This window comes from Diceros bicornis, chromosome 18 (genome assembly GCF_020826845.1).
Source record: "Diceros bicornis minor isolate mBicDic1 chromosome 18, mDicBic1.mat.cur, whole genome shotgun sequence".
Lineage (NCBI taxonomy): Eukaryota > Metazoa > Chordata > Mammalia > Perissodactyla > Rhinocerotidae > Diceros > Diceros bicornis.
The window spans coordinates 58,108,785-58,133,842 of NC_080757.1; the positions used below are offsets into that span (position 1 = coordinate 58,108,785).

Sequence of the window (25,058 nt, forward strand, 5' to 3'; positions counted from 1 at the left end):
TGAATTTTAATATTAGTTATTTATTTCACATACTACAATAGAAAAATCATGGACCCTGCCCACACCCCCACCACTTTAAAAGACAAGCTGTAATTCTGGAGAAAATGACCAGTGAGTGTAGTAAGGACTTTCAGCCCAAAGGGAAGCCAAAGGGCCCAAGTCCAGCTGTCCCCAGGGGCCAGGAGCCCGTCCCAGCAGAGGGACAGTGCCTTTGCGTGGGACGAGGCTCGGTGCTGAGCTAGAGGTGCTTCAGCACGGACTTCCCACTGAGAACAGAAACTCAACAGTGAAAGCCACAAAGGGGGAAGAAGCCAGCAGCACCGATGTCACAACGGCATGTAGCTCTGCCCCTCACCCCAAGGGAGAGGGAGTGGGTGTCTGCGGTGGCCAGACCCCGAGCCACAGCGCAGGACCAGCTCCGGCCCAAGGTGGATCGTGAGCAGACCAGCAGCTGGGAAGGGAACTAAGAAAGGCCAGTGGGCAGGAGAGGAGGGGAAATGGCCTGCAGAAGGCAGAAAGTTCCAGATGCTACTGAAACCTCATGTCCCCCAGGACTTCCTCCTCTGAAAAGGCCGTGCAGCGCAGCACAAGGAGGCAGCCATCCGCCAGGGGGTGGTAGCAGGAAAGGGAGCAGGGCGCCCGATGCCTCAGTTGGCGTGGCTGCACTGCAGGATCTGATGAGGGGCGAACAGCCTCCTGGCGCCCAGGGCCTCCCCTGGCTTTCCCAGCGCCGGGCAGTTCTCCTTGTTCTCTGTGCTGTTCAGCACGGCGGGCTGACCCAAGGGCTTCTTGAAGTAGCAGAGGCGGCACACAGAGTGGTATTTGTCTGCTCCTCCAATCACCTCAACCTGGCCACGGGGACGCAAAGGGCCTGGACTGAGTGGGCACTTCACCTCCAGGCCCCCCCGGCCCCGCGGAGAAGGCAGGTGGAAACTACCTCTTTCTCCGTGCCCAGCCTCTTGGTGTAGGCGGCTTCGCGGAAGCACTCCATGCACACCGCCGTCAGCTTCACCACGCTTTCAGCCAGGGGCACCAGGTTCAGGATGGCCCCGAAAGCCTACATTCCCAGGGAAAGGCAGCAGGGTGCGCACATTCCCCTAACAGGCGGGTTTCCCTTTGATGCCCTCTGATCCACAAGCACTGAAGCCAGGGAACTTGGCCTTCACCTCGCTTCCCCCCGAGTGCCATCCCCGGCAGCACATGGCGTCCAGTCTGGAAAGGACTCACTCCCGGGCAAACCAGGGAGCTGGTCTGGCTCGTCTGAGCGCCTGGGCAGCTCACAGGCCCCCCAGTGGCAAGCCCCGGTCTTCCAGGGGGCCGTGTGTTGAGATGGAGGAGAGGCGCGCTGGGCTGCCCATCTCCGTGAACGGCCCTGTGCCTGCCGAGGCCCCTTCCTCCCTCCCTGATCCCATCCCAAGACCTGGACCAGACGCCTTACCTTCCTCTGGAAGGTGCCATCCAGTGCGGCCACGATCACGGTCTTCCCGGCGTTGGCCATGTCCTCGCTGAACTCCGAGATGTCGGGGAACTGGAAGGGGTGGGAGGAGAGACTGAGCCTCCGACCAAGGGGTCGGAGCAGCAGGTTCTGGGAGCCATGGAGAAGACGCAGCCGGACCTGACCACTCCAACCACTCAATCAGTCTAAGCAGAGAACAGGACAACCTAACCCTCCCACCCGGCCCCCCGGACCGGGAGATGAGTGCTTCTGCGCTCACTTCCCACTGCACGTGGCCGTGCATGTGCACAGATGCCCACGCCGCTTCACCATTCCACCAGCTTCCCACGGCACAACCAGGTTCCACTCCACCTCCAAGCACGCAGGACCTGTCACCAGGGTGATGACGCCTAGCTTGAGGTGGCCTAACTCCGCAGTGGTCAAAGGCTCAGGCGAGAGGGTTGCCTGGGGCTTGAACCCTACTCTTGGTTGGACCCATTAGCTGTGTGACCTTGGCAATGACTTCATGTTTTTGAGCCTAAGAGATGGCAATGGAGACCCTCGGTGTTGTGTAGGAATTAAAGGCACTCAAATAATAAACAGATAATGTGCCGTGTGATGCCGTGGGAAGGGGTCGGGGTTCCACCGGCCGTTTCCAGAGCAGGATGACACAGCACGCCCTGCTGCATACAGGGCTGCAGAAAGGTCATTTACTCGGTAAGTCAAATTTCATTTTAAATGGCCCCAGGAGAGGCTGCTACTTAAATCCTTTGGTGAGTTTTCATCAGTCAGTCCTATCCCCTTCAGTGGATCGGGTTTATCTACCTAAATTGGTCTTTGGGCAAAGGGCCCCTCTCCAAGCTGCTCAGGCTGCAGCCCGTTTACCAAGGGGCGAAGTTACTGAGACCTGAGTGCTCAGCAACACAGGGACCATGCAAGTGGTTAGCAAAACCAAGAGCAATTCAAGTGGCATCCAGCCGAAGCCAAATCTGACCACCCTCCGCAGAGCTGGCTGGGCTTGAGCCGCAGAAATGGGCACTCACCCGGACTCCAGCACGACCACACACGCGTCCCCTCTTTCTCTAAAGGACTCGTCACGGTCACAGAAATGCAGCTTCCAGCCAGTCAGGAGCTGTCAGCCAGCACCCCTCCCCCTCCCCCAGTTGTCACAAACGAATTTGCTTCCAGATGTTGCCAAATGTCTGCCAGGTAGGGGTCGGAGGACAAAACTGCTCTGGGTTGAGCGCGCCTGTGCCTTGCCTTCCATGTTGAGGCATACGTCAGGACGCCGGTCCTTCCACACCAGGGTTTGGGGACCCTAGGAGGGTCCTCAGCCCCCCGCCCACTACACCAATGCCCACAAGCAAAGAGCTCAATTCTTCCACCTGAACACCTTGTCCCCTGTTCACATGCCACCTCCCCCAGGAACGTGGGACCCTGGGCCCCCCGCAGGGGTTTCTGAACTACCAAAGACAACGATGGAACTACCCAGCTTGTCTGCAACATTTCAAAATGTCCACTGGTAATCATGTTACTGGTATTTTTTTTTACTGCCATTAGTATTTTAGGTTACGTTATGGGTTGAATTGTGTCCCCTCCCATCCGCCAAATTCATATTTTGACACTGTAACCCCCAGTACCTCAGAACGTGACCTTATTTAGAGAGAGGGTCTTTGCAGAGGTCACCCAATCAAGGTGAGGCCAGTAAGGTGGCCCTAATCCAATATGACTGGTGTCCTTATCAGAAGGGGAAATTTGGACAGAGAAACACACAGAGGGAAGACCATGTGAGGAGACAGGGAGAAGCCGGCTGTCTACAAGGCGAGGAGGGAGGCTGGAACAGATTCCCCACACAACCTCAGAAGGAACCAACCCTGCCAAGACCTGGATTTCCAGCTTCCAGCCTCCAGAACTGCAAGAGAATAAATTTCTGTTGTTGAAGCCGCCCGGTCTGTGGTACTTGCCACAGCAGCCCTCGGACACTGGGTTCGGGTTCGGATCCCGGGCGCGCACTGACGCACCACTTGTCAAGCCATGCTGTGGCGGCGTCCCACATAAAGTGGAGGAAGATGGGCATGGATGTTAGCTCAGGGCCGGTCTTCCTCAGCAAAAAGAGGAGGATTGGCATGGATGTTAGCTCAGGGCTGATCTTCCTCACCAAAAAAAATAAATAAATAAAATAAAATAAAATGGAACTTCAAAGTACTTAGTAAACTTAGGGTTTTCTTAGCAGACAAAAATAATTTCAACATGGGATCCAAGTAGAAAAATAACAAGAGGGGCTTCTTGGTGGTGACAAGTTTGTCCACATGGGCTCATCTGCCGAGTCTATACCTCTGGGTGACCTGCCTCAAGCCATTTCCTAAATGAGTTTTGAGGAGGGGAAGAGAACCCGAAGGAGATATCAGGAGGCCTACATGTAGATTTTCGTTGTCATCTTGCCAAGAGCTGGCAGGCTCAGGAGGTGCGGCGGATGACCCCCAGCTCTGCCCCCAAGGAGGCCTTGCTTCATGCAAACACGCTCGCGCACAGCAAAGGCCGCAAGGGCAGGAATGAAGGATGTGACAAAGTAAAACCTCCAACCGTGAACGGTAAGAGACTGACAGAAGTGCCACAGACAGAATGCAAAGGCAAATAAACAGGGAAAAATATTTACAGCAGGTGACAGAGTGGCACCAGCTATTTCACATCTGCTAGAAAAAGGACAAACCGGGAGACAAGTGAGTGGAAGCCCTTAAAAGGCAATTTACAAAAGGAGAACTAAATACAAGCAGCCAGTAAACATGGAAAACGATGTCAGCCACGGCAGTAATGAAAGAGAAAGGCAGTCAGAATAGGGCATGCATGCGCATGCGCACACACGGACGTGTATTCGTACCATCTGCTACCTGGCCCTTCGCCCTTTTCTCTCCTGGGGATTTCTGCAAAGGCCTACCTGTCTCACCACCACCTTCTGCCCCCTGCCGTCCATTCTCCGTGAGTGGCCTCCACCAGTGCAGCCATCCTCTGCCGCTTCCCATCTCTCCCAGGGTTAATTCCTGAGTCTTTACCGTTGGCCTGGCCTGCCCTGCCCGAAGCCGTCTGGCCTCCTTTATGCTCCTGAGACACACCCAAGAAGCACACTCCTGCCTCAGGACCTTCCCACCTGCCTGGCTCACTCCCTGGCTCTCCTTCAGGCCCCTTTCTGACCAGCCCCATAAAGCATCACCCCCACCTTAGCGCTATCCCCCTCACACTGCCTTTTTCCTCCAGCTGTCACCACCTGGCCCATTATGTATTTCTCTCCCCTAACTGGAATGTAAGCTCAAGGGCAGAGACACTGGTTGTATCCCCAACACTATGGCACAAGCTTAGAAAATATTTATTGAGTGAATGAATGAATGAGATTGGCTGCTTGACCAGCAATTCCACTTAGTAAATAAATCCCAGTACACCAGACGGCAACCCAACATGTCCACATACGGACCTCCATCACAGCCCTTAAATGCCACACACAGGGAGGTGGCTTAAATAACACAGGTATGTTCCGAAGGATGAGTATTTGATGACATGGAAAAATGGTCACAGCATGTAATATAAGCCCAATCAATTAAAAAAAAAAAAATCTATAAAGACTAGAAGGATGTAGACCAACATGTTACGTGTTTTTTGTTTGTTTTTCTGGGTGGTGAAAAGAGAGAAGCAGCCCCAGCAACAGGAGCTGGCCTGGCACTCACAGCTGGGCCTTGGTGTTGTCCTGTTGACCATAATCAATTTCACAGAACAGGAACATCAGGCAAGGCGCTCCGTGACTGTGACAGATCAAGACAAAAACAAGACCCCCCATAATCACGAGTGAGCACAGACAGACGAGAACACTGCCCCCCTCTCCTGGCTCATAGGGGTGACCGATGCTGCTTTACCAGTCATGGCTTTAGCTTCCTTCTGGTCCACCCTCCCTAGAGATAAGGTTTCAGATGCTGGTCCCAGAATCACCCCCTCCCTGAGGGCACTGAATCAAGAGCCAAGCCAGTCTCCTAAAACTCTGCCCAGAATGACCCCGCACAAGCCCCAGTCCTAATAACCAAGACCTCTGCACCCCTGAGAGGCCCCAGCTCCATGGTGTGTGTTCTCCCTGCAACATGAAACCCAACTTATTCCTCTGGGGCCGTTCCTGGGGTCTCTGGCTGGAAGACATCAACAGCAGTCAATTACGAGCTTTCTGTTTTCTTTTATGTAGGCCTAACTTTTTCTAGATTACACGTTATTACTTGTGTAGTAAAAGAGAGATAAAACACAGAAAGAGTTTGTACAATCACGGCTTCCACTACAGCCAAGCAACTGTGCCTGCCCTCGGCACCCTGCGGTGCAGCCGTTAACTAACACTCCGGGGTGACGCACGCAAGGCTGGCGTGCCCGGCAGCCAGGGTGCCCACCTACCACCAGCATCCTTAGCTTGCGGCTTGGGGTCTTCAGATGCATCTCTCCCAAACACCAGTGACTTCCACAAAGCAACCCGAGCGCTTCTGTGCCTGCCTGGAGTCACGAAGAAGCACGTACATTCCCACTCTGGGGACTTCATCAGGAAGGCATGGCGGCTACTCTGTGAAAAGTCCTTCTTGCTCACCCAGAAAACCGGGGATGAGGGGGCCTAGAAGACCCTTCATCATGGGGAAAGAGGGGCAAGCTCCTGAGTCCCAGAATTTCCTGTAGAGCAAGGGCCACAGGGCGTGGGCAGAACGGAAGACTCATGATGTTTCTACAGCGAGAATAAAACACTGGTTATAGAAAGTGGAGTCGACTGGCTGGCCAGGGAGGAAGTAGACATACAAATGGGAAACAGGACTGTGGAGCAGCTGGCCCACCGGCTCCTAACCCAGAGCACTGGATGTCAACCAAGGAGGAATAAGAGGAGGAAGGTTCCCCTCGAGGTGTCTGGCTCAGCCCCGGAAACACGTTTTAGATCAAGCCAGGGAGCAGAGCTATCATCAACTCATGCACTGGGTCTGAAGGAAGGGAGGGCCTCCCCACAGTTCTCGTTCCTTGTTCTGAGAGCCATACCCCGCAAGCTGACCCAATATCCTCAGAGGCGTCCTGAGACCACAGTTTGGAAGAAAAAGGGAACAGTTGTACCCCTGTTCCCACCCTGAGCTCACCTTACCTGGAGTCCCTCCACCATAACGCCACAGGAGAAAATATAAATGTATGTGTGCGTGTGTGTGCGTGAAGACGCAGGGTAAGACACAGCGGTGCTCAGAAGCGAGATAAGCATCTCTGAGGGTCAGAAATGGAACAGACATAGTGAGGTGGGTGAGCAGACAGATGCGGTAGACACCGGGTGCCTGGCACCCAGAGTGGGCACGGGCAGCTGGGTGTCTGTCTTCACAGGCGACGTGCCAATGGATACACGCCACTTGGGGGTAGAAGACCTGTCAGCCTCACCATGGGAATGAGGTGTGGGGCTGTGACTTTACATAGGACGGGACCTGTAAAGTCCCTGTAGGATATTACCGCCCCAGCCGCCTGACTCTGCCCCGGGAACCTGGGAGGCGGGGCGGGCAGAGATCGCTAACGACTCACCAAACAAACAAATTTCTTTAGTTTCCAATTTCCTCTTCCTCCAGGGCCCAAGCTAGACTAAATGCACAGTTAAGAGGACCATGTGCCCAAATTCCAGTGGTGAGAGGCCAACAGAGGCAGTGTGGCCTGCCTCACTTGTGGCCTGGCTTATGAAAATCCCGCACAGGGAAGCTCCACGTTTTCCCCTCTCCCCCTTCTGGACCAGGCCACCACGGGGATCTTACAAGCCACGTGTGACAATGGGGAGCCTGAGTGGCAGGCTCCCCCAGCACAGACTTGGAATACATTTCTATCATGTTAAACTACTGAAATGTGCGGTTTACTTGTTAAGGCAGCTCATGTTACCCTCACTAATGTACTGAGTGAAGGGGGAGGCCATCATAACACTGCCTAAGGGTGAAGGAGGCCCCTTCAGGAGTCAGCTTTGGTTGCATTCATTCAAGACGCACTTGCTGAAACAAGAAATTCCAAAGCACAGGAGAGAAACTAAGATCACAAAGACAACCCTCAAACTCAGCCAGAGAACCTCTCCTGAGGAAACAGAAATAGAGTGAGCTCGAAAAAACTTCAAAACAAGATTTTCAGAAAGACAACGGAAGGAACAGAATCAATTAAAAAAAAAAAAACAGTAAAGTTTTCAATAAAAATGAGTACACGTGAATTAGAGCAGCAGATATTAAAAAAGAACTAACTGGGGCCGGCCCCGTGGCTTAGTGGTTAATTGCGCACACTCCGCTGCTGGCGGCCCGGGTTCGGATCCCAGGCGCGCACCGACGCACTGCTTCTCCGGCCATGCAGAGGCCGCGTCCCACATACAGCAACTAGAAGGATGTGCAACTGTGACATACAACTATCTGCTGGGGCTTTGGGGGAAAAATAAATAAATAAATAAAATCTTTAAAAAAAAAAAAAAAAGAACTAACTGGAAATCCCAGAAATGAAAGATAGAGTCACTGAAACCAAACACACATTGCGAGATCTTCCCCAGAACACCTCACGGAGAGATGGGGAGAGAGCCATTGGAAGTGATCATGGCTTCATTCCCCGCCGCAGAAATGAAGTCATGAGTGCTCACATTTAAAAGGCACACCAAATACAAAACAGGATAAGTAAAAACAAAACCTCCCCAGGACACACTGTTCTGAGAGACAATAGACCAGTCACCTGTCCAGGAAAGTAATAACGGGACGGATAGCAGCCTTCTCATTAGCTGCAAGGAGCAAGGCTGCTTTTCCAAAGCAACAAGGAAAAATAACAGTCAACCTACCACTTGCTACCCAGCTTAAACTAGAGAAGAAAATAGAGACATTTTCTTACCAAGACTGGAAGAACTTCCCATCGACACATCCTGGCTGCAAGAACTATTAAAGGATGTATTTCAGCAGGAAGAAAAATAAACCCATAAGAACATGCAAGAAGCAACAATGAGCCAAACAAAACAAAACCCTCCCTATACACCAGTGTTGAGAAATCTATTTTCTTTGTTCACTATAAAGTAAATATAACAATAACACAGAAAGCAGTAAGGGGAATTCAAAAGGTATCCAGACACTAGTTAAAGCAAGTTAATTTAACATTGTTTCCTTTACTAAAAGATCAGAAATAGAACCAATAACTTCCAAAGCAGCAGAGGAAAAAGGAGGGCAGTCAGGGGGGTTTGTAGGAAGAATGGTGCCAGGACAAGCCAACTTACAAACTGTCCTTCATCGATGCCTATGACAGCCACGCCCAGGGCCTCCTGGGTCACATCTCGGAGCAGGCAGGCTGGCAGTGCCTCCATGGTGTTCCTGGGGAGAGAAGCCAGAATGTGAACAGAGCAAGGGAGACTGAGGAGACCAGAAACCAGAATGCAGGGGCCAGGGAACAGCTCGCATGATCACCCCTCTACCTGCAGAGCAGGCTGCGATGTTTGCCTGGAGCTTTGAGAAGTTAGCGCCCATGGGAAGGCATTCAGGGAGAATAAAGGTGCTTGTTCAGAAAACCAGTTATTCAACACAAGCTATTTCACTTCACGCTTTGGACTAGAATTAGCAATGCCTGATGTCCATCTCAATCGAGACTCAAAGGTCTTCTCCACTTCTGTTCAGAGGGCCGCGGGCAGACAAGATGACTTCATCAGGCCCGGGGCCCAGGGCCCAGGATACTTTTAGGGGTCAACAAAATGTTTTAATTTCTCTTAAAAATCAGAATAAATAAATACAACTCAGCCTAGATTACCAGTTTGTCTTCATATCAATTCAGTCATAAAATATAATTTATCTTCATATCAATTCAGTCATAAAATATAATTTTTTACTTTTTTCTTTTTATGGAGGAAGGGGCCCAAGAGGGTAAAAGTGCCTGGGGCCCGTGGAAGTCCCCACACAGCCCTGGGCAGACCATCAGCACCAGACTCTAAGACTGCGCCCTGCCCTGTGTGCCCCAGCAGAGATAAGCCCGGCACTCCAACCAGCAGGGCAATGACCTAGAAGAATCTCCTCCATTGGCTCCTCCGGCCAATTAGAGGATTCCTCCAAGGTCACAGAGCTGTTCGAGGCAGGGCCAGGACTCAGATCCGCAGTCCTCCTGTGTCCTGCGGGAGACTGCCACCCAGCAGAATTTGAAAGTGAAAGGCGTGTGCGGGGATGTACCAGTGCATTAGAGGACACAGTGGACCCCACCCTGCCCACACCACGGCCGTGTTGAAGAAGAATGCTGTTCTTTGTCCTCTTTTTAAATAGTTTGTGTTTTTCTTCTGTTTCATTTTTGTTTGCTCCTCTGAACCAGCCTTCCAGGAGCTGGTAGTTTCCTTGAAGTCTCAGCAGTTTGCAGCTGTATTTATAAAAAAATAAAATACTTTACAACTACTGCTTAGGTATCATTTTGCCATAATCCTACTTCAAGATCTGGGAAGAGCATGAAACGATTTCATGCATTGTAAATTCCCTTCTTTCCCAAATAGAGAAACCTCAAATGGAGCGCGAGCAAGGCAGCAGGCCGGTTCTAGCTTCAGCAGGGGCAGAGTCTCTGGAGCTCTGTCGCTCCTGCCGAGTGCTCCGTCACTGCCGCGTGAGAGAGGACCTGTGACACTAGGGCAGAGCTCGGATTTAACCCCAATTTGATCGACTCTCGAAGTTGCACGTCTAATCATTGCACAGTGTCACCTCCTCTGCTTTCAACATCCTCCCCGATGCTTCCCGCATCTTGTGCAGTGGACACCACATTTTAGGGACAAGGAAGCAAACTCAGAGATGTAAACAAATTGTATCAGACAGCACGGCCGGGAAACGTCACTATGGAGAGTCCTCAAAAAATCAAGGATAGAACTACCATATGATCCAGCTATTCCACTGCTGGGTATTTATCCAAAGAACTTGAAAACACCATTGCATAAAGATACATGCACCCCTGTGTTCATTGCAGCGTTATCCACAATAGCCAAGACTTGGAAGCAACCTAAGTGCCCATCAAGGGACGAATGGATAAAGAAGATGTGGTATATATACACAATGGAATACTACTCAGCCATAAGAAACGATGAAATCCAGCCATTTGTGACAACATGGATGGACATTTCGGGTATTATGCAAAGCGAAATAAGTCAGAGGGAGAAGGTCAAATACCGTATGATTTCCTTCATTAAGTAGTAGATAATAACAACAAGAAACAAACACATAGAGACAGAGATTGGATTGGTGGTTACCAGAAGGGAAGGGGGGAGAGGGGAGGGCGAAAGGGATAATTCGGCATGAGTGTGGTGATGGGTTGTGATTGGTATTTGGGTGGTGAACATGATGTAATCTATGCAGAAATAGAAGTATAATGATGTACACCTGAAATTTATACAATGTTATAAACCAATGTTACTGCAATAAATAAAAATTAAAAAAAAAAAAAAATCCCGAAACTTAACCCCAAGTCCCAGGCCCTCGCCACCCCACCACCCACCTGGCTTCAGAAACCCCACGCTCTACCCTGAAGCCACACACTGGGCGGCTCTGAGACCACAGGCCCTGAGTGTGGCACAGGATGGCTTTGCTGCTGGGGCTCAGGTGGACAAGTCCAGGGGACCAGGAAAAAAGTGTCTCAGGCTCGGAAATATCAGGCCCCAATTTACCGCCAAGGAATGGGCAGGAGTGGGACTAAATTTAACCCCCCGACCTCAGGTTGCAGACTGAAATGTCCACAGGGAAGATAGGCAGATAATTGTAAAAGGGAGATGCGTGAAGGCCACAAGATGACAGGGAGTCAGCGAAGACAGCCAACTAAAAAATTAAATAAAAATTATAACGGAAGCCAAACAAAACCAGTTTGCAACCTCCACATAGGTCTAGAGCAGGGTTTCTCAACCTTGGCCAGACACCATGACGTTTGGGGCTGGATCGTTCTTCATTGTGGGGCTTTCCTGTGCATTGTAGGATGTTGACTCACCAGATGCCATTAGCATGCCCGCCTCTCCCCCAGTTGTGCAAACTAAAAATGCCTCTAGACATTGCCAAGTGGACCCTGGGGGTCACAACCGCCCCGGTTAAGAACCACTGTGCTAGAGTCTTGTGACAGGCCAGTCCTAGGCCACCTTCCCAAGCAACCTTGAAAGGTTGCCGATTTGAATGTTTCAATGCCAGGCATCAGCACTGTTAACCACTCCCACTAAAGAGCTCTGACCGCATGTTTGGTGCCCTGTGAATTTTCACTGGGCTTCTCAGAAGAGGTGTCGAGACGGAAGCGGGCAGGGACTGACCGGTCATGGGTGGAGAAGTGGCTGCTGTACCGCGTGTCTTTGGCATATTTGACCACCAAGCACTTGTACTGGGCGATCTGGAAGCGACGGACGCGTCTCATCAGCTCGGTGCTGCAAGAGCAGAGTGTCAGGTGAGGCCCAGGGCTTCCGAGTTGGCGAGAAAGTCCCCGTCAGCACAAGCCGGGCTCCCCAACGCTTCCTAGGGGTGTTCAGCTTGAGACCCACCAATGGACAGAGAGACCGTGGAGCAGAGCGTGGGAAAGAACAGTGAGGGCAGAAAGGGCCGCATGCAGAGTTCACAGCCTCGACCCGAGAGGGAGGGAAACAAGTGCAGTACGTCACCGGGGCCTGGAAATAATAAAGGCATGTCCAGGTTGGAAGTCATCCCCTATGGGGAGGGTGGCAAGGAACGGCCCTCAGGTGGTCTGGGGAAGGGCTGGAGGGGTAAGTTTCTCAGGGATATGGTGCAGTGGGTGCAGAGAGGGCTCCAGGGGTCAGCAGACTGCATTCCACAGTAATCTCATCCCAGGGGTCCTCACCGTCTAAGTTAACCTCATAAGAGCTGTTTGTGCAACAGAGAAAGCACTTTGCCTCTGGGTGCAAGAGCCCACCCTGAGCCTCACTTGAGTGGGCCAGGAGTTTGAGCTGGAGTGATCCCCCATGGCCATATACACGCGGGCCAGAGGAGTTCCTCAGCTGGCTCACTAGCCCTGTCCCCGTCCAGGCCGGGAATGGTTCTCTCACATGAGGGGAGCAAAGGCGCCGTGTCTTGACTCCTCAGTGTGGAAAGGAACTCAGTGTCTTTGGCCGTCTAAGGAAACAGTCACACTGGAAGGAGGTGTGCTGCTACTGCGGGCGCACAGGGCCTGGCCCACGGTGGACACAGTTTTTAAAAGCCTTGGACGCCCCTTTTCGAGAGGACTTGAGTGAGGGGCTACACTGTGACCAGCTCCAGGAGCGAGCGGTGGCTGGATGACCCTAATGGGAGGAGGGCTTGACCTGGGCGGGCAGGGGAGGAGCGCCTGGCCCAGGACCGGTTTCCCGGGAGGAGCCGCATCCCGGGCGGGAACACGCGATCGGGCAGCGGGGCTGTTCCAGGAAGGGCTCTGAGAGGGGCGGCAGGCCGGGAGGGGAGGCAAGGGAGGAGGATAGGGTCCCAGGGGGGTGGGGGGGAGGAGGAGGAAGAAGAGAAGGTGGGGGGAGGAGGAGGAAGAAGAGGAGGTGGGGGGAGGAGGAGGAAGAAGAGGAGGTGGGGGGAGGAGGAAGGAGGAGGAGGTGGTGATCCAGGCCCACCCCCACCCCACAAGGCCATTACCTCTTTCCTGAGAACATGGGTCCGAGAATCACCTAGGAGAGAAGGACAGGTCACTTCGGGGCCTGGCGCTTACCGGCCTTGACCCCGCCCCCGCCCCCGCCCCAGTGCCCGCACCTGGATCTGCCCCCGGGTCTTGCTGGGGGAGCTGGGCAGCACAGTGGGCAGGTTGATGCAACTCATGGCGCCTCCGAGAAGTTGGAAGCCCAGGGACGCTCCACTGCAGCCGCCCCGCAGGCTCTCGCGGGTTCCCGCGCCGTCTGCCCTGGGCGCGCGGGCCAATCGGGAGCCCGCGCCGCCGCCCCGGAGCCAATCACCGCGTGGCCGCGGACCGGCGGGAGATTTGATCGCAGCCCTCCTCCTGGTGGGCGGGACTGGGGACGCGCGGGCGGGGCTCCTCCGGGGCGGGGCCTGGTCGGAGCCTCGCCTCGCCCCACCTGCCCAGGGTAAAAGGGCGGGGCGTGCGCCCATGTGGTTGCAGATAGCAGGATGGATGTCGCCGGCGCGAGTCGCAGGAGCGAGGCTTCTTGGAAGGAGATGTCTAAAGAGGTACGCTGATTACAGGGAGTGGCTGGGGCTGAGGAGTGTAGCTCAGAGATCAGATGGGAGTTCTAGGAAGGAAGCTTAGAAGCCGTCTAGACCACTCACTCCTGTCGGCGCTGTTGAGCGCCTGCTGGGTGCCAGCTCCTGAAAGCTTCAGCACCGTGATCCGTTTTACTTCTCGCCACAGGCAGGCTTTTGTTAGCCTGGTTTTACGGGTAGAGAAAATTGAAGCTCTGGCTATGATAATCTCCATAAACCCAAAGGAGGTTGAGGTCAAAGTTCTTGATGTTAATCTCAGGTTATGCAATGAGTATGGAGAATGTGCCAGATGGTGAAGGATGCAGAAAGGCTGGTATTATTTATTTAGGGGTGGTTGTGAAGTTAGAAACAACATATGCAAAGCAGTTGTTATGATTATCATTCAATTATAATTTCCTGACTAGTTTTCCTGCATTTTAGGCAGTAGCTCTTTTTCTGGTCGTGGACACATCTGAGAATCTGCTGAAAGTTATGGATACTGCCCTCAAGAAATCCCATTCTCTTTCTGTCTGTCTCTGTCACACACATGCAGACACACACACACAAACACACACGCCTACAATATCAGAGGACTCTCAGAAAGCTATTCCGTTATGAATATCGTAAATAATAGCAATAAAGATGACGACAGCAGTCACAGAGCATGCTAAGTATGGCTGTAAACATCCTCCAGGAATAACATTTACAGGTACAGATTAAACAGATCCAAAGACCCCTGGCCAAGAACCATGTTCAATGGGAGGAGGAGGTAATCACTCAAATCACTCAAATCACATTTGAGTGATTAGCTTTACTGCATTTACATGTCTGATATCACTCAAATCACTCAAATCACATTTGAGTGATTAGCTTTACTGCATTTACATGCCTGATTCTTTTAACACTGTGAGGCCGCTGTTGTTATTATAGAGATGAGGGAGCTGAGACTCAGAGACTGTAGTAAATTGCCCAGAGTAAAACAGCCTGTAAGTGATGCAGCTTGGATGGCACTCAGCCCACCTGACTCCAGAGCCCACGACCTCTCCATGAGGACACCCTCTCTTTAGATCTCCCAGTTCAGCCTTCACCTGTCCTCCTGTGCCTTTGAGCCCTTTCTCCAAAACCTGGTTCCTTGTTACTTTCTGCAGACATCTTAGCATGACACCCGAGACCCTCCGTCCTCCAGCCCCAGCTTCCTGGGCTCACCTCTGTGTTTCAGCAGTCTGCCCGATCAGCATTTCCAAACTGGCCTTTGATTCCTTCCCCCTTGCCTCTGAGCCATTGATTGTGCTGTGTCCTCCTGCAGTCAGAATCGTACACTCTTAGGGAAGATCAGCTCTCTGTCTCTTTCTCTGCAGTGGCCACCCTGCTCCCTGGCACCCTGGTCTTAGCTGCTGCAGGAGTGGTGCCCATAGTGGCATTAACCGGGATGCATTTATGGGACCTCATCTCCCTTTTAAGGCTGTCAGCTGGTTAAAGGCATGGCTGTCACTCTAGACCACGTATCTGAGAGCATCTGCGATGTTGTATCTGAAGCCCCTAATTAATTAGTGGGGGGAGAGTGGGGAGCGCGTTGCCAACCTGGAGACTGGAGGGACTTAAAGGAAGCTGAGGGCATCTGTGAGAGCCTGAGATATTGGGAGGGGGCTTCTCAAGGCGTAGAGGAGCATCCAGACATGCGGAGGGGTGGGCGCACACTCTGTGGAGAGCAAAGGTCTTATGGAAGCTTGTGTCTGTGTCCCACAGGAGCTGGAGACTCAGTACACCCCCAGCAGCTGGGTCATCCGACGGGGAGCAGAGGAGACCCTGAGGACCTACTCACAGATAGGAAATGAGGGTACCGGGGGACCTCTCGGTGGCTGCTGCGGGTGGACTTTAGCATGTGGTGGTGGTTCAGAAGGCTGGGGCAGGGAGGAGGAGCAGCCCTCCTGGGCAGTTCCCAAAGTGCAGGCCCTGCAGAAGCCGCGTCCACTCAGGGCCAGGCGCCCAGGGGCCCTCGCTGCAGGATGGCTGGAGGCAGGAAAGGCCCAGGCGACCATGCCCCACCTCCCCTCCTGCTCAGCCAAGCTGGCTGAGGCCCTTAAGGCCACATGTCACGGTGGCACAGGGAGGGGTGGTGAAAACAGTGAGGCCTCCCACTTGGCTGCTGAACATGGGATGTTGTTGCTATTTATAAAAAGCAAAGAATCCTTTTTTTTTTCTTTAAAGAAATCAGGGCTTGGGAACCTGTAAGCTATGAAGTCTCAAGGTTAATTCCCATCCCTGCCCTGTGCCTCCGGAGTGCTGTACCGTGATTTTAACACTCAGTGAAGCGTTTGTGCCAGACTGCTGAAGCAGCTCCATGGAGGAAGTGTGGGGGAGGAGGAAGCCAGCCTCTCCGCTCAGTAAGAAAATTGGATGGTGGCAAACGCTTTATTTCAGCAGACTGAACAGGGCTCCCAGGCTTGGTGGTTCTCTAAACTGACATAACTTAGCAAGAGGAACAAGTTGGTGGAGGTTTATTCCAGCACATTCCAGCACCCTCCCTGTCCCGATAGATGTGGGGTGGAGCTGTTTCCCGGGCTCTTCAGAGTCCCCTGCTGTGCCCAGCTCTGTGCCAAATACATCTTTATTTGCTCAATAAATATTTGAGTGCAGTGAAACCTACACGAGCTTGTAGAAACCTGTTTGTCCATCTTAATCGTCTTGAGGGAGAAAAGGGCGGACCCCACTGAGAAAGGGAGTCACTTGTAAGAAGCACAAGCTAAGAAGAACATGCTGCCTGGTGCCCTCAGGGCCTCTCTTTGGTGAGCCCTCTGCATAAGCCTTGTGGACAGCTTTGAGTCCACACTCCGCCTCCCTTCCTTTCGTCAATGCTCCAGGTGGCCCAGAGCTGCTGCACGTGCAACTGACCCCTTTCACAGATGGAAAACAAGAGCCCCATAACAGGGGGCAGTAGGGCCGGGCGAGTGAGCAGAGCCACACACGTGCAAGGTTGGAGCCTGTCTCTATTTAAAATGTTGACACTTTGTTCCTCATGGACTTTTTGGTATTAATTTTGATTTTTCTAAAAAAATACTGCATTTCAATATTATTTATCTTTGTATTGGTCAGTTTGGGCTGCCATAACAAAATGCCATAGACTGGGTGGTTTGAACAATAGGAATCTATTTCTCACTGTTCTGGAATCTGAGAAGTCTAAAATCAAGGTGCCAGCCAATTTGGTTCCCTGGTGGGGGTCCTCTTCCTGGCTTGCAGACAGCTGCCTTCTCCCTGTGTCCTCACCTGGCAGAGGGAGAGCTCTGGTGTCTCTTCCTCTTCTTCTAAGGCCACTAATCCCATCACAGAGGCTCCACCCTCATGACCTCATCTAAGCCTAATCACCTCCCAAAGGCCCCACTTCCAAATACCATCACATTAGGGGTTAGGGCTTCAACATATGGATTTTGGGGGGACGCAAATGTTCAGCCCATACAATCTTCATTACTGAGTTTTTTGGTGTGCACCCCCCGACCCCGTGTTGTGCCCAAACTCAGCTCACCCTAGTCCAGTCTCTGCTTCATGAGGCTGCCTTACCCAAGCTCACGCAGCTAGTACGGTCGCAACTTCCTGGAGCTAAGCTTCCAGGAAAGAGTGGAGCAGGCTGACAGGAGTGATGGCAGTCAGGTGGTCAGTGAGTGCCCACCAGCCAGCCTCTCCTGCTGCAGCACCCCCGACCTCATCAGTGCTGCCTGTGGACTTGGAGCTTGCCTCGATGGAATCAAACTCACAGGAGGCAGCAAGGGGGTGTAAGGTGGAAATAATGAAAAAGCCTCCTGCCAACCCAGAAACCTCTCCACAAAGGTAGAAGAGAAAGAAAACATGTTTTATTATTGAGCTAAATCAAACTGCGGTGTGCATCACAGGCAAGCTGCTAAGGAGATGAGCTAAAGAAAACCAGAAAGGAATCTCACCCTTTTATGTAGCCAGGCAGATACCCCCCCATTGCAGACCTGTTCTCAAGATCAATGACGCCTGTCCTCAAGCAAGGGGACCTGACAGCACCATGTGCCACACTAGTCCATCCTAAATCCACCTGGTAATTAGGGTGGCCGTCTGTGTTTGCAAATTGCCTTTATCCAGAGGAAAAAGAAAACTTCCCATATCTTATGACGAGAGGTGGTTTGGTGCCTGCAGAAGTTAGCCAGGTGCCTGTATTCCTCCCACAGGATGGTAAAGGTGAGGCAGCAATGGTGTGTGTGTGTGTGTGTGTGTGTGTGTGTTTGAGTTCACGGATGGGACAGGACGGGACACAGGTGGGGGGGTGGACCACGGGGTTGCTATCTTCCTTGATGATTACATTTCAAAGAGATCGCTCCCAGGTCCTTGAGAAAAACATTCCTAGGTTGTAAAAGTGGCTGGAGACTCATGTAGCTTTTAAAAATATTTACAAACATCTCAAAGGTGTGGAGAAAGGATTTGCAACTATAAGTTCCGTGAAATAAAATGCTCTAACGAGAGGGAGAGAGGTAGACTTTCCTTTTTTGCACCAGGGAGAATGAATTTTTTTTTTTTTTTTTGATTTGTATTCATCCTTACAGCGTCAACCTATTAACTTGCAATGTTCTCTTCTTTTTTTTCTTTTGTGAGGAAGATCAGCCCTGAGCTAACATCCATGCTAATCCTCCTCTTTTTGCTGAGGAAGACCCGCTCTGAGCTAACATCTATTGCCAATCCTCCTCCTTTTTTTTTTACCCCCAAAGCCCCAGTAGATAGTTGTGTGTCATAGTTGCACATCCTTCTAGTTGCTGTATGTGGGACGCCGCCTCAGCATTGCCGGAGAAGTGGTGTATCGGTGCGCACTGGGAATCCAAACCCGGGCCGCCAGTATCAGAGCGCGCGCACTTAACCGCTAAGTCATGGGGCTGGCCTGCAATGTTCTCTTCTAATGAGCAGATCACTTTTATCTGCCATCAAGGCCTGGCCTCCTTTAGGCTGGCCACAACAGACTGCTGGGTGAGCATAGGCAGACAGCAGAGTGAGGCTGGCAGAGGGAGGTTTTAAGAACTATTTCCTCTACCAGTAGTTTTTAAACTTGTTTTAACAAGATTCTTTCTTTCTTTTTTTTTTTTTTTTCAGGAAGATTGGCCCTGAGCTAACATCCATTGTCAATCTTCTTCTTTTTGCTTGAGGAAGATTGACCCTGAGCTAACATCTATGCCCATCTTCCCCTATTTTGTATGTGGGACGCTACCACATGGTGGCTTGATGAGCGGTGTGTAGGTCCCCTCCCAGGATCCAGCCTGCGAACCCCAGGCCCCCAAAGCAGAGCACGCAAACTTAACCACTACGCCACCAGGCCGTAAATACATTGTACAATAAACTAAATTAGATACATATACACATATGTATGTATATATATGTATGTATATATGGAGGTTTATGTATATATGAGAGGTATGTATGTGTGTATATATATATATACACACACACACACACATAGGTATGCATATATGCATGTATATACGGAGGTTTATGTGTATATGAGAGGTATGTATGTGTATATGTAAATATACACACACGTAGGTATGCATATATGTATGTATATATGGAGGTTTATGTATATATGAGAGGTATGTGTGTGTATATATATACACACGCACACATAGGTATGCATATATGTATGTATATATGGCGGTTTATGTATATATGAGAGGTATGTATGTGTGTATATATATATACACACACACACACAGGTATGCATATATGTATGTATATATGGAGGTTTATGGGTATATGAGAGGTATGTGTATGTATATGTAGAGGTTTATGTGTATATGAGAGGTATGTATGTGTATATATATACACACACACACACACAGGTATGCATACATGTATGTATATATGGAGGTTTATGTGTATATGAGGTATGTATGTGTATATACATACACACACACACAGGTATGCATACATGTATGTATATATGGAGGTTTATGTGTATATGAGAGGTATGTATGTGTATATATATATACACACACACACATAGGTATGCATATATGCATGTATATATGGAGGTTATGTGTATATGAGAGGTATGTATGTGTATATATATATATACACACACACACATAGGTATGCGTATATGCATGTATATATGGAAGTTTGTGTATATATGAGAGGTATGTATGTGTATATATATATACACACACACACATAGGTATGCGTATATGCATGTATATATGGAGGTTATGTGTATATGAGAGGTATGTATGTGTGTATATATATATATATGTACACACACACACATAGGTATGCATATATGCATGTATATATGGAGGTTTATGTGTGTGTATATATATAACTGCAGTTGGGGCGGCCCTGCCTCTGCAGCTTCCAGCACCTCACCTAAACCCAAGTTCTGGTGCAGATCCAAACTCTCAGTCCCCAAACTCAGCCTCCCCCCAGGAGGACCAATCACCAGCGAGGTGGGTGGGGCCCTGTGATTGACAGCCTCTGCTACTGAGATGGTCTTGGAGGGCCCCTCCTGCCTTCAAGGGAGGGGCTTTTTCCTCTCCACCAGAAAAACATAAGAAACAAAACAAAAGCACACAAATTACAAGCCCCAGTTTTGTTTTATTGTGGTAAAATACACATAACATAAAATTTACCACTTTAACCATTTTAAAGTATACAATTCAGTACATTTACAATGTTGTGCAACCATCACCTCTATCTATTTCCAAAAGACTCTCATCCCCCCAGGAGGAAACCCCCTACCTGTTAAGCAGTCACTCCCTATTCCTCCCTCCCCCAGCCCCTGGCAACCACTAACTGTTTCTATTTCTATTGATTTGCCTATTCTGGACATTTCATATAAATGGAGTCATGCATATGTGGCCTTTTGTGTCTGGCTTCTTCCTCTTGGCATAATGTTTTGGAGGTCCCTCCATGTTCTAGTATGTATCGGTACTTCATTCCTTTTTATGGCTGAATACTATTCCATTGTATGGACATATATTTTGTTTATCCATTCGTCTGTTGATGGACATTTGGGCTGTTTCCACCTTTTGACCATTGTGAATAGTGCTGCTATGAACATTCATTACAAGTGTTTTTTGAAAGCCCTAATTTCTTATTATTAAGTTCAACAGATAAAACCATTCTACCAACTTGCATATACTGCAAATGCTTACATCTGCCTTGTGTGCTTAGCTCTTCACAGACTCGCAGCAAACAGTGTAGGGCTCCCCTATCCACAGGCCACACTTTAAGTAGCCCTGCTCTACACTGTCTGTAGTTGGCTATTTTTAGGTAATAATTGTTTTCTGATTACAAAAGGAGCATATGCTTACTGAAAAAGATTTTTAAGCATAAAACTGTCAATAATTCTGCCACCCATTGTTAGCATTTTGGCGTGGCTTCTTCTAGTCTGTTTTTTTCTCCTGGGAGAAAGCATTCTGTGTTTATAATGTGCAATGCTGTTTTTAACAGCATAAACAGTATTAAAAATTCTTTCTAACCCAAAAGAATTGAAAATAGGTACTCAAACAAGTACATGTACACACATGCCCATAGCAGCATTACTCACAATCGCCAAAAGGGGGAAACAGCCCAAATGTCCAACAATGCAGGATGGATAAACGAAACGTGATACATCCGTACAATGGAATAGTATTCAGCCATGAAAAGGAATGAAGTAGTGATGCATACTAGACCATGGATGGACCTTGAAAACATTAAGCTGAGTGAAAGAAGCCAGGCACAAAAGGCCACATGATGTATGATTCCATTAATATGAAATGTCCAGAATAGGTAAATCCATAGAGACAGAAAGCAAATTGGTGGTTGCCAGGGGCTGGGGGTAGGGAGAATGGGGAGACATTAAAGGGGTAGGGGGTTTCCTTCTGGGGTGATGGAAATGTTCTGGAACTAGATAGAGGTGATGGCTGCACAACAGTTTGAATGTACTAAATGCCACTGACTTGTTCACTTTTAAATGGTTAATTTTATGTAATGTGAATTTCACCTCAATAAGTTATTTTTAAAAAGTCCTCCTAAACTCTTGAGTGCTCACACATGTAGCTGAATCTTTTGCCTCCCTCCCACTTCTCTCTCCTCTGTCCCTCTGCAAATCATCATGCCCCAGGACAGAAGGAGCTATGCTGGGTGCTCTGAGAAGAGGGAGCCTTGTCTTCTCTCCTGACCCCTCCACTTCCCCTCCTTCAGCCCCTGCTCCCCTGCTGGGGTCCTCTCCCTCCTGCTAAACTCGGTTTTTCTCTGACTTTGGTTCTCACGGATTTGGCTAAGAACTCACCATGGCTGAGCCCCGGAGCACACCCCCCGCCCTGGCCTCCCCCGGCTTCTCTAGCTTGTCCACTGGTCCTGGCAGACACTCACTCCCTGTCTGGGTCCACTTTGGAGGGGTGGCCCTCCCTTTCGGGGGAGAGAAAGGAGATCCTTGAGGCAAAGAAGATGATGGCAAAACAAGAGCTCCTTGCTCCAGGACAGACTGGCGTCTCTGTTCAATGTCCCCTTTCAGCCCTCCATCGCCTCCCTGTCACTCTCTGTCCCCTCGTCCTGCCTCACTTTTTAAAAAAAATAGACTTTATTTTTTAGAGTAGTTTTAGGTTCACAGCAAAATTGAGGGGAGGATACAGAGATTTCCCGTATACCTTCTGCCCCGACACCTGCACAGCCTCCTCCATTAGCAATATTGCTCAGCAGAAAGGTACATTTTTTACCAAGGGTGAACCTACATTGACACATCATATCACCCAGAGTCCACAGTTTACACTAGGGTTCATCCTGGTGTTGTACATTCTGTGGGTTTGGACAAATGTGTAATGTCATTTATCCACATTACAGTATCATACGGAGTAGTTTCACTGCCCTAAAAATCCTCTGTGCTCTGTTTCCCCCCACCCCACCCCAACCCCTGGCAGTCACTGATCTTTTTACTGTCTTCATAGTTTTGCCTTTTCCAGAGTGTCATGTAGTTGGAATGATACGGTCTGTAGTTTTTTCAGATCCTATTTCATCTTAAAGCGCATGTTACCCCCTGCCATCTTATTTATAAGTGCGTGTCTCCCTCGATAAAAGGTAAGCCACAGGTGATTGGGATTTTTTCTTGTTTTGGTCACTGGTATATTCCAAATACTAGAGCAATGTGGGCACATGGTTGCTGCTGACATATATATTTGTTTGCTAAATGAATTAAAAGACTGGGAGAAATTAGTTCTAAAAATAGATGGGTGCTGAGGGGCCCCGGCCTTCTCTTAAATTGCTGCCATGGCGTATGATAAACCCTTGGTCTTCAGCCTTCTGTGACTGTCTGCCTGATCTCCCTGCCCCACACTCGCATTAACTGCTAGGGGCTCTGGCCCCCCCTCCCCTAATTGCTCCAAAACAATTCTCAGTTGGGTCCATGGACCTGGCTTCCCCAGCCTGGAGTTTCTCTCGATAAGAGTTTTGGCACTTTGAGTCGTGACTAATAGAAACCCGATTTTTGCTTTATCAAAGAAGGAAGTTTGTCATAAGGTTTATTCTGGGTGTCTTGTCTTCCTGCCCTCCTGTCTTCCTGCCTTTGGGTTCAGGGACTGGAGGGCTGGCGGAATTCATACTCATTCTCTGTCCCTGCACCCAGCAGCCTGCCACTGACCACTGGTCCACCTCCTAGAGAGAGGCAGTTTCTCTTTCTCAGGGTCAGCTGAGTTTTTTAACATCTTAGGGAGGCTTGTGCATGATAATGAATATCTACAGCTGCTTGGTTTTAATTGCTCTTCTTAGAACATAAATTTCACAATCATCTTCCTAGTTTTGGCACAACATAAATCTAGTTGGTCCGTGTGTACTTTAAGAACTCTTGTGCTAATTAAATTGCCACCTTTTGATGAATGCAGTCTGCTGATGAGCTTGTCAGGCACAAACATCTTCACACCGTGCTCGTGCCAAGAGCATTCCCTACAGATCCTTGCAGACAAGTGTCATAATGTATGTGCAGGGCTCTCCACGGCAGGGTTGTCTGTGACAGCCAAGCCCAGATGCCTCTCGGCAGAGGAGTGGTTCATCATCTACTGATCCATTCAACGACTATTTATTGGAGGCCTAATGTGTGCTGCCCACTCATCTATGTGCGTGGGATCTGTCTGTGAGCAAAGCAGACTGACCCCTGCCCTGTATCACTGTGATTCTTAGTGGGCGGGGCAGGATGAGAGACAATTAACATAAGGAATAAGTGGATGTCAGAGTCGGTCAGAAGGGGCAAGTGCTATGGGAGATACAGAGCAGGTGAAGGGGATGGCGAAGCGTGGGTGTTAGGGTGGTCAGGGCCAGCCCCTCGGAGACGGTGGACAGGGGAGAGTTGATTTTGTAGAGCTCCAGAGCCTTTGGGGGCGTGTGGGAGCTGTTAAGGACTGATCTTTGCGTGCCTCCCAAATTCAGAGGTTGAAGCCCTAACCCCTAGTGTGGCTGTATTTGGAGATGGGGCCTCTAAGGAAGTAATTAAGGTTAAATGAGGTCATAAAGGTAGGGTCCTGATCTGGTGGGAGTATTAGAAGAGATACCAGGGAGCTTGCCTCCCTAGAAAGGGAGAGAGCGCCATACACAGGCACAGCAAGAAGGCGGCCGTCTGCCACCTGAGGGAAGGGCCCTCGCCATACCGCAACCCTTGATCTTGAACTGTGAGAAATAAGCGTCGGTTGTTTAAGCCCCCCACTCTGTGGTGTTTTGTCATGGCAGCTTGAGCCGACTAAGACAGGAGCCTCGGCTGCATTTGAGCCTTGGAGCAATGGGGTGTGATGCCCGTTCTACCTGCCTCACACCTGTGGCTGTGGGGAGTCCTGTGGAAGCAGGAGAGCAGTGAGGGGCTGTCGCCGCCTCCCAGGGGAGAAGTGCAGGGGGATCCAGGGTGGTCTCGGGGGGTGAGGAGGAGACGGGATTCTGGATAAGCAGGGGAGGGAGAGCCAAGAGAATGTCCTGATGACTCGACATGGTTTGTTTGGCCTAAGCAACTGGTGCCGCTGGTTAAATAGAGCCGTAGGATGGAATACCAAGTAACTGTTTCAAAGAGAAAAGAATGAGGAAGCTCTCTATGGACTGGTTGGGAAAGCTCTTCAAGAGATATTAAGTGAAACAGGTAGGGCAGAAATGTCTTTAATGTACTGCCATTTGGGTTAAAGGGAGGGAGATTCTTTTTTTTTTTTTTTCCCCCAAAGCCCCAGTAGATAGTTGTATGTCATAGCCGCACATCCTTCTAGTTGCTGTATGTGGGATGTGGCCTCAGCATGGCCAGAAAAGCGGTGCGTCGGTGCACGCCCGGGATCTGAACCTGGGCCGCCAGTAGCGGAGTGCACACACTTAACCGCTAAGCCGCGGGGCCGGCCCGAGAGGGAGATTCTATATCCATATTAATAATGGTGGTCCCCTTGGCAGAGGTGGGGAACTAGGCAGATGGGGGGGGGAGCATTTCACTGAAGAGCCTTTTGTGTATTTTTTTAACCATATAAACATATTAT

The 25,058-nt window shown here is 50.2% G+C and overlaps 2 protein-coding genes across 5 annotated transcripts in view; one reads left to right on the forward strand and one right to left on the reverse strand.

Annotated features, from left to right (window-relative positions):
* On the reverse strand, nt 1–13,262 carry TK1 (thymidine kinase 1). 3 transcript variants are annotated; one of them, XM_058561766.1, is made up of 7 exons: nt 13,144–13,262; nt 13,030–13,061; nt 11,715–11,825; nt 8,688–8,781; nt 1,439–1,528; nt 938–1,057; nt 1–848 (listed from the first exon to the last, which is right to left on the reverse strand). In XM_058561766.1, exons 1-7 carry the CDS (start codon nt 13,207–13,209, stop codon nt 648–650), a joined length of 714 nt encoding a protein of 237 aa, XP_058417749.1. In that variant the 5' UTR covers nt 13,210–13,262; the 3' UTR covers nt 1–647. The 3 variants fall into 3 exon arrangements, with proteins under 3 accessions (XP_058417749.1, XP_058417748.1, XP_058417747.1); XM_058561765.1 differs by lacking the exon at nt 938–1,057; XM_058561764.1 differs by lacking the exon at nt 11,715–11,825 and having other exon boundaries at nt 13,144–13,261.
* The window catches only part of AFMID (arylformamidase), a 21,274-nt gene continuing 7,906 nt past the window's right edge, over nt 11,691–25,058 (forward strand). The window contains exons 1-3 of one of the 2 annotated variants that reach the window (XM_058561759.1): nt 11,691–11,845; nt 13,508–13,575; nt 15,334–15,424. In XM_058561759.1, coding sequence (XP_058417742.1) covers nt 13,516–13,575; nt 15,334–15,424 — 151 coding nt within the window. In that variant the 5' untranslated portion in view covers nt 11,691–11,845; nt 13,508–13,515. Of the gene's footprint in view, nt 11,846–13,507; nt 13,576–15,333; nt 15,425–15,467; nt 15,972–25,058 lie in introns of those variants that run through there. The other variant, XM_058561760.1, reaches the window with a different exon arrangement.

Bases quoted from the DNA above. Each gene is read 5' to 3' on its own strand.
- TK1 (XM_058561766.1), bottom strand. From the start codon at position 13,209: ATGAGTTGCATCAACCTGCCCACTGTGCTGCCCAGCTCCCCCAGCAAG. The intron at 11,826-13,029 runs GTAATGGCCTTG...CTGCTCTTGCAG, and splicing joins CCCATGTTCTCAGGAAAGAG to CACCGAGCTGATGAGACGCG. The intron at 849-937 runs GTAGTTTCCACC...CCCCGTGGCCAG, and splicing joins GGCTGGGCACGGAGAAAGAG to GTTGAGGTGATTGGAGGAGC.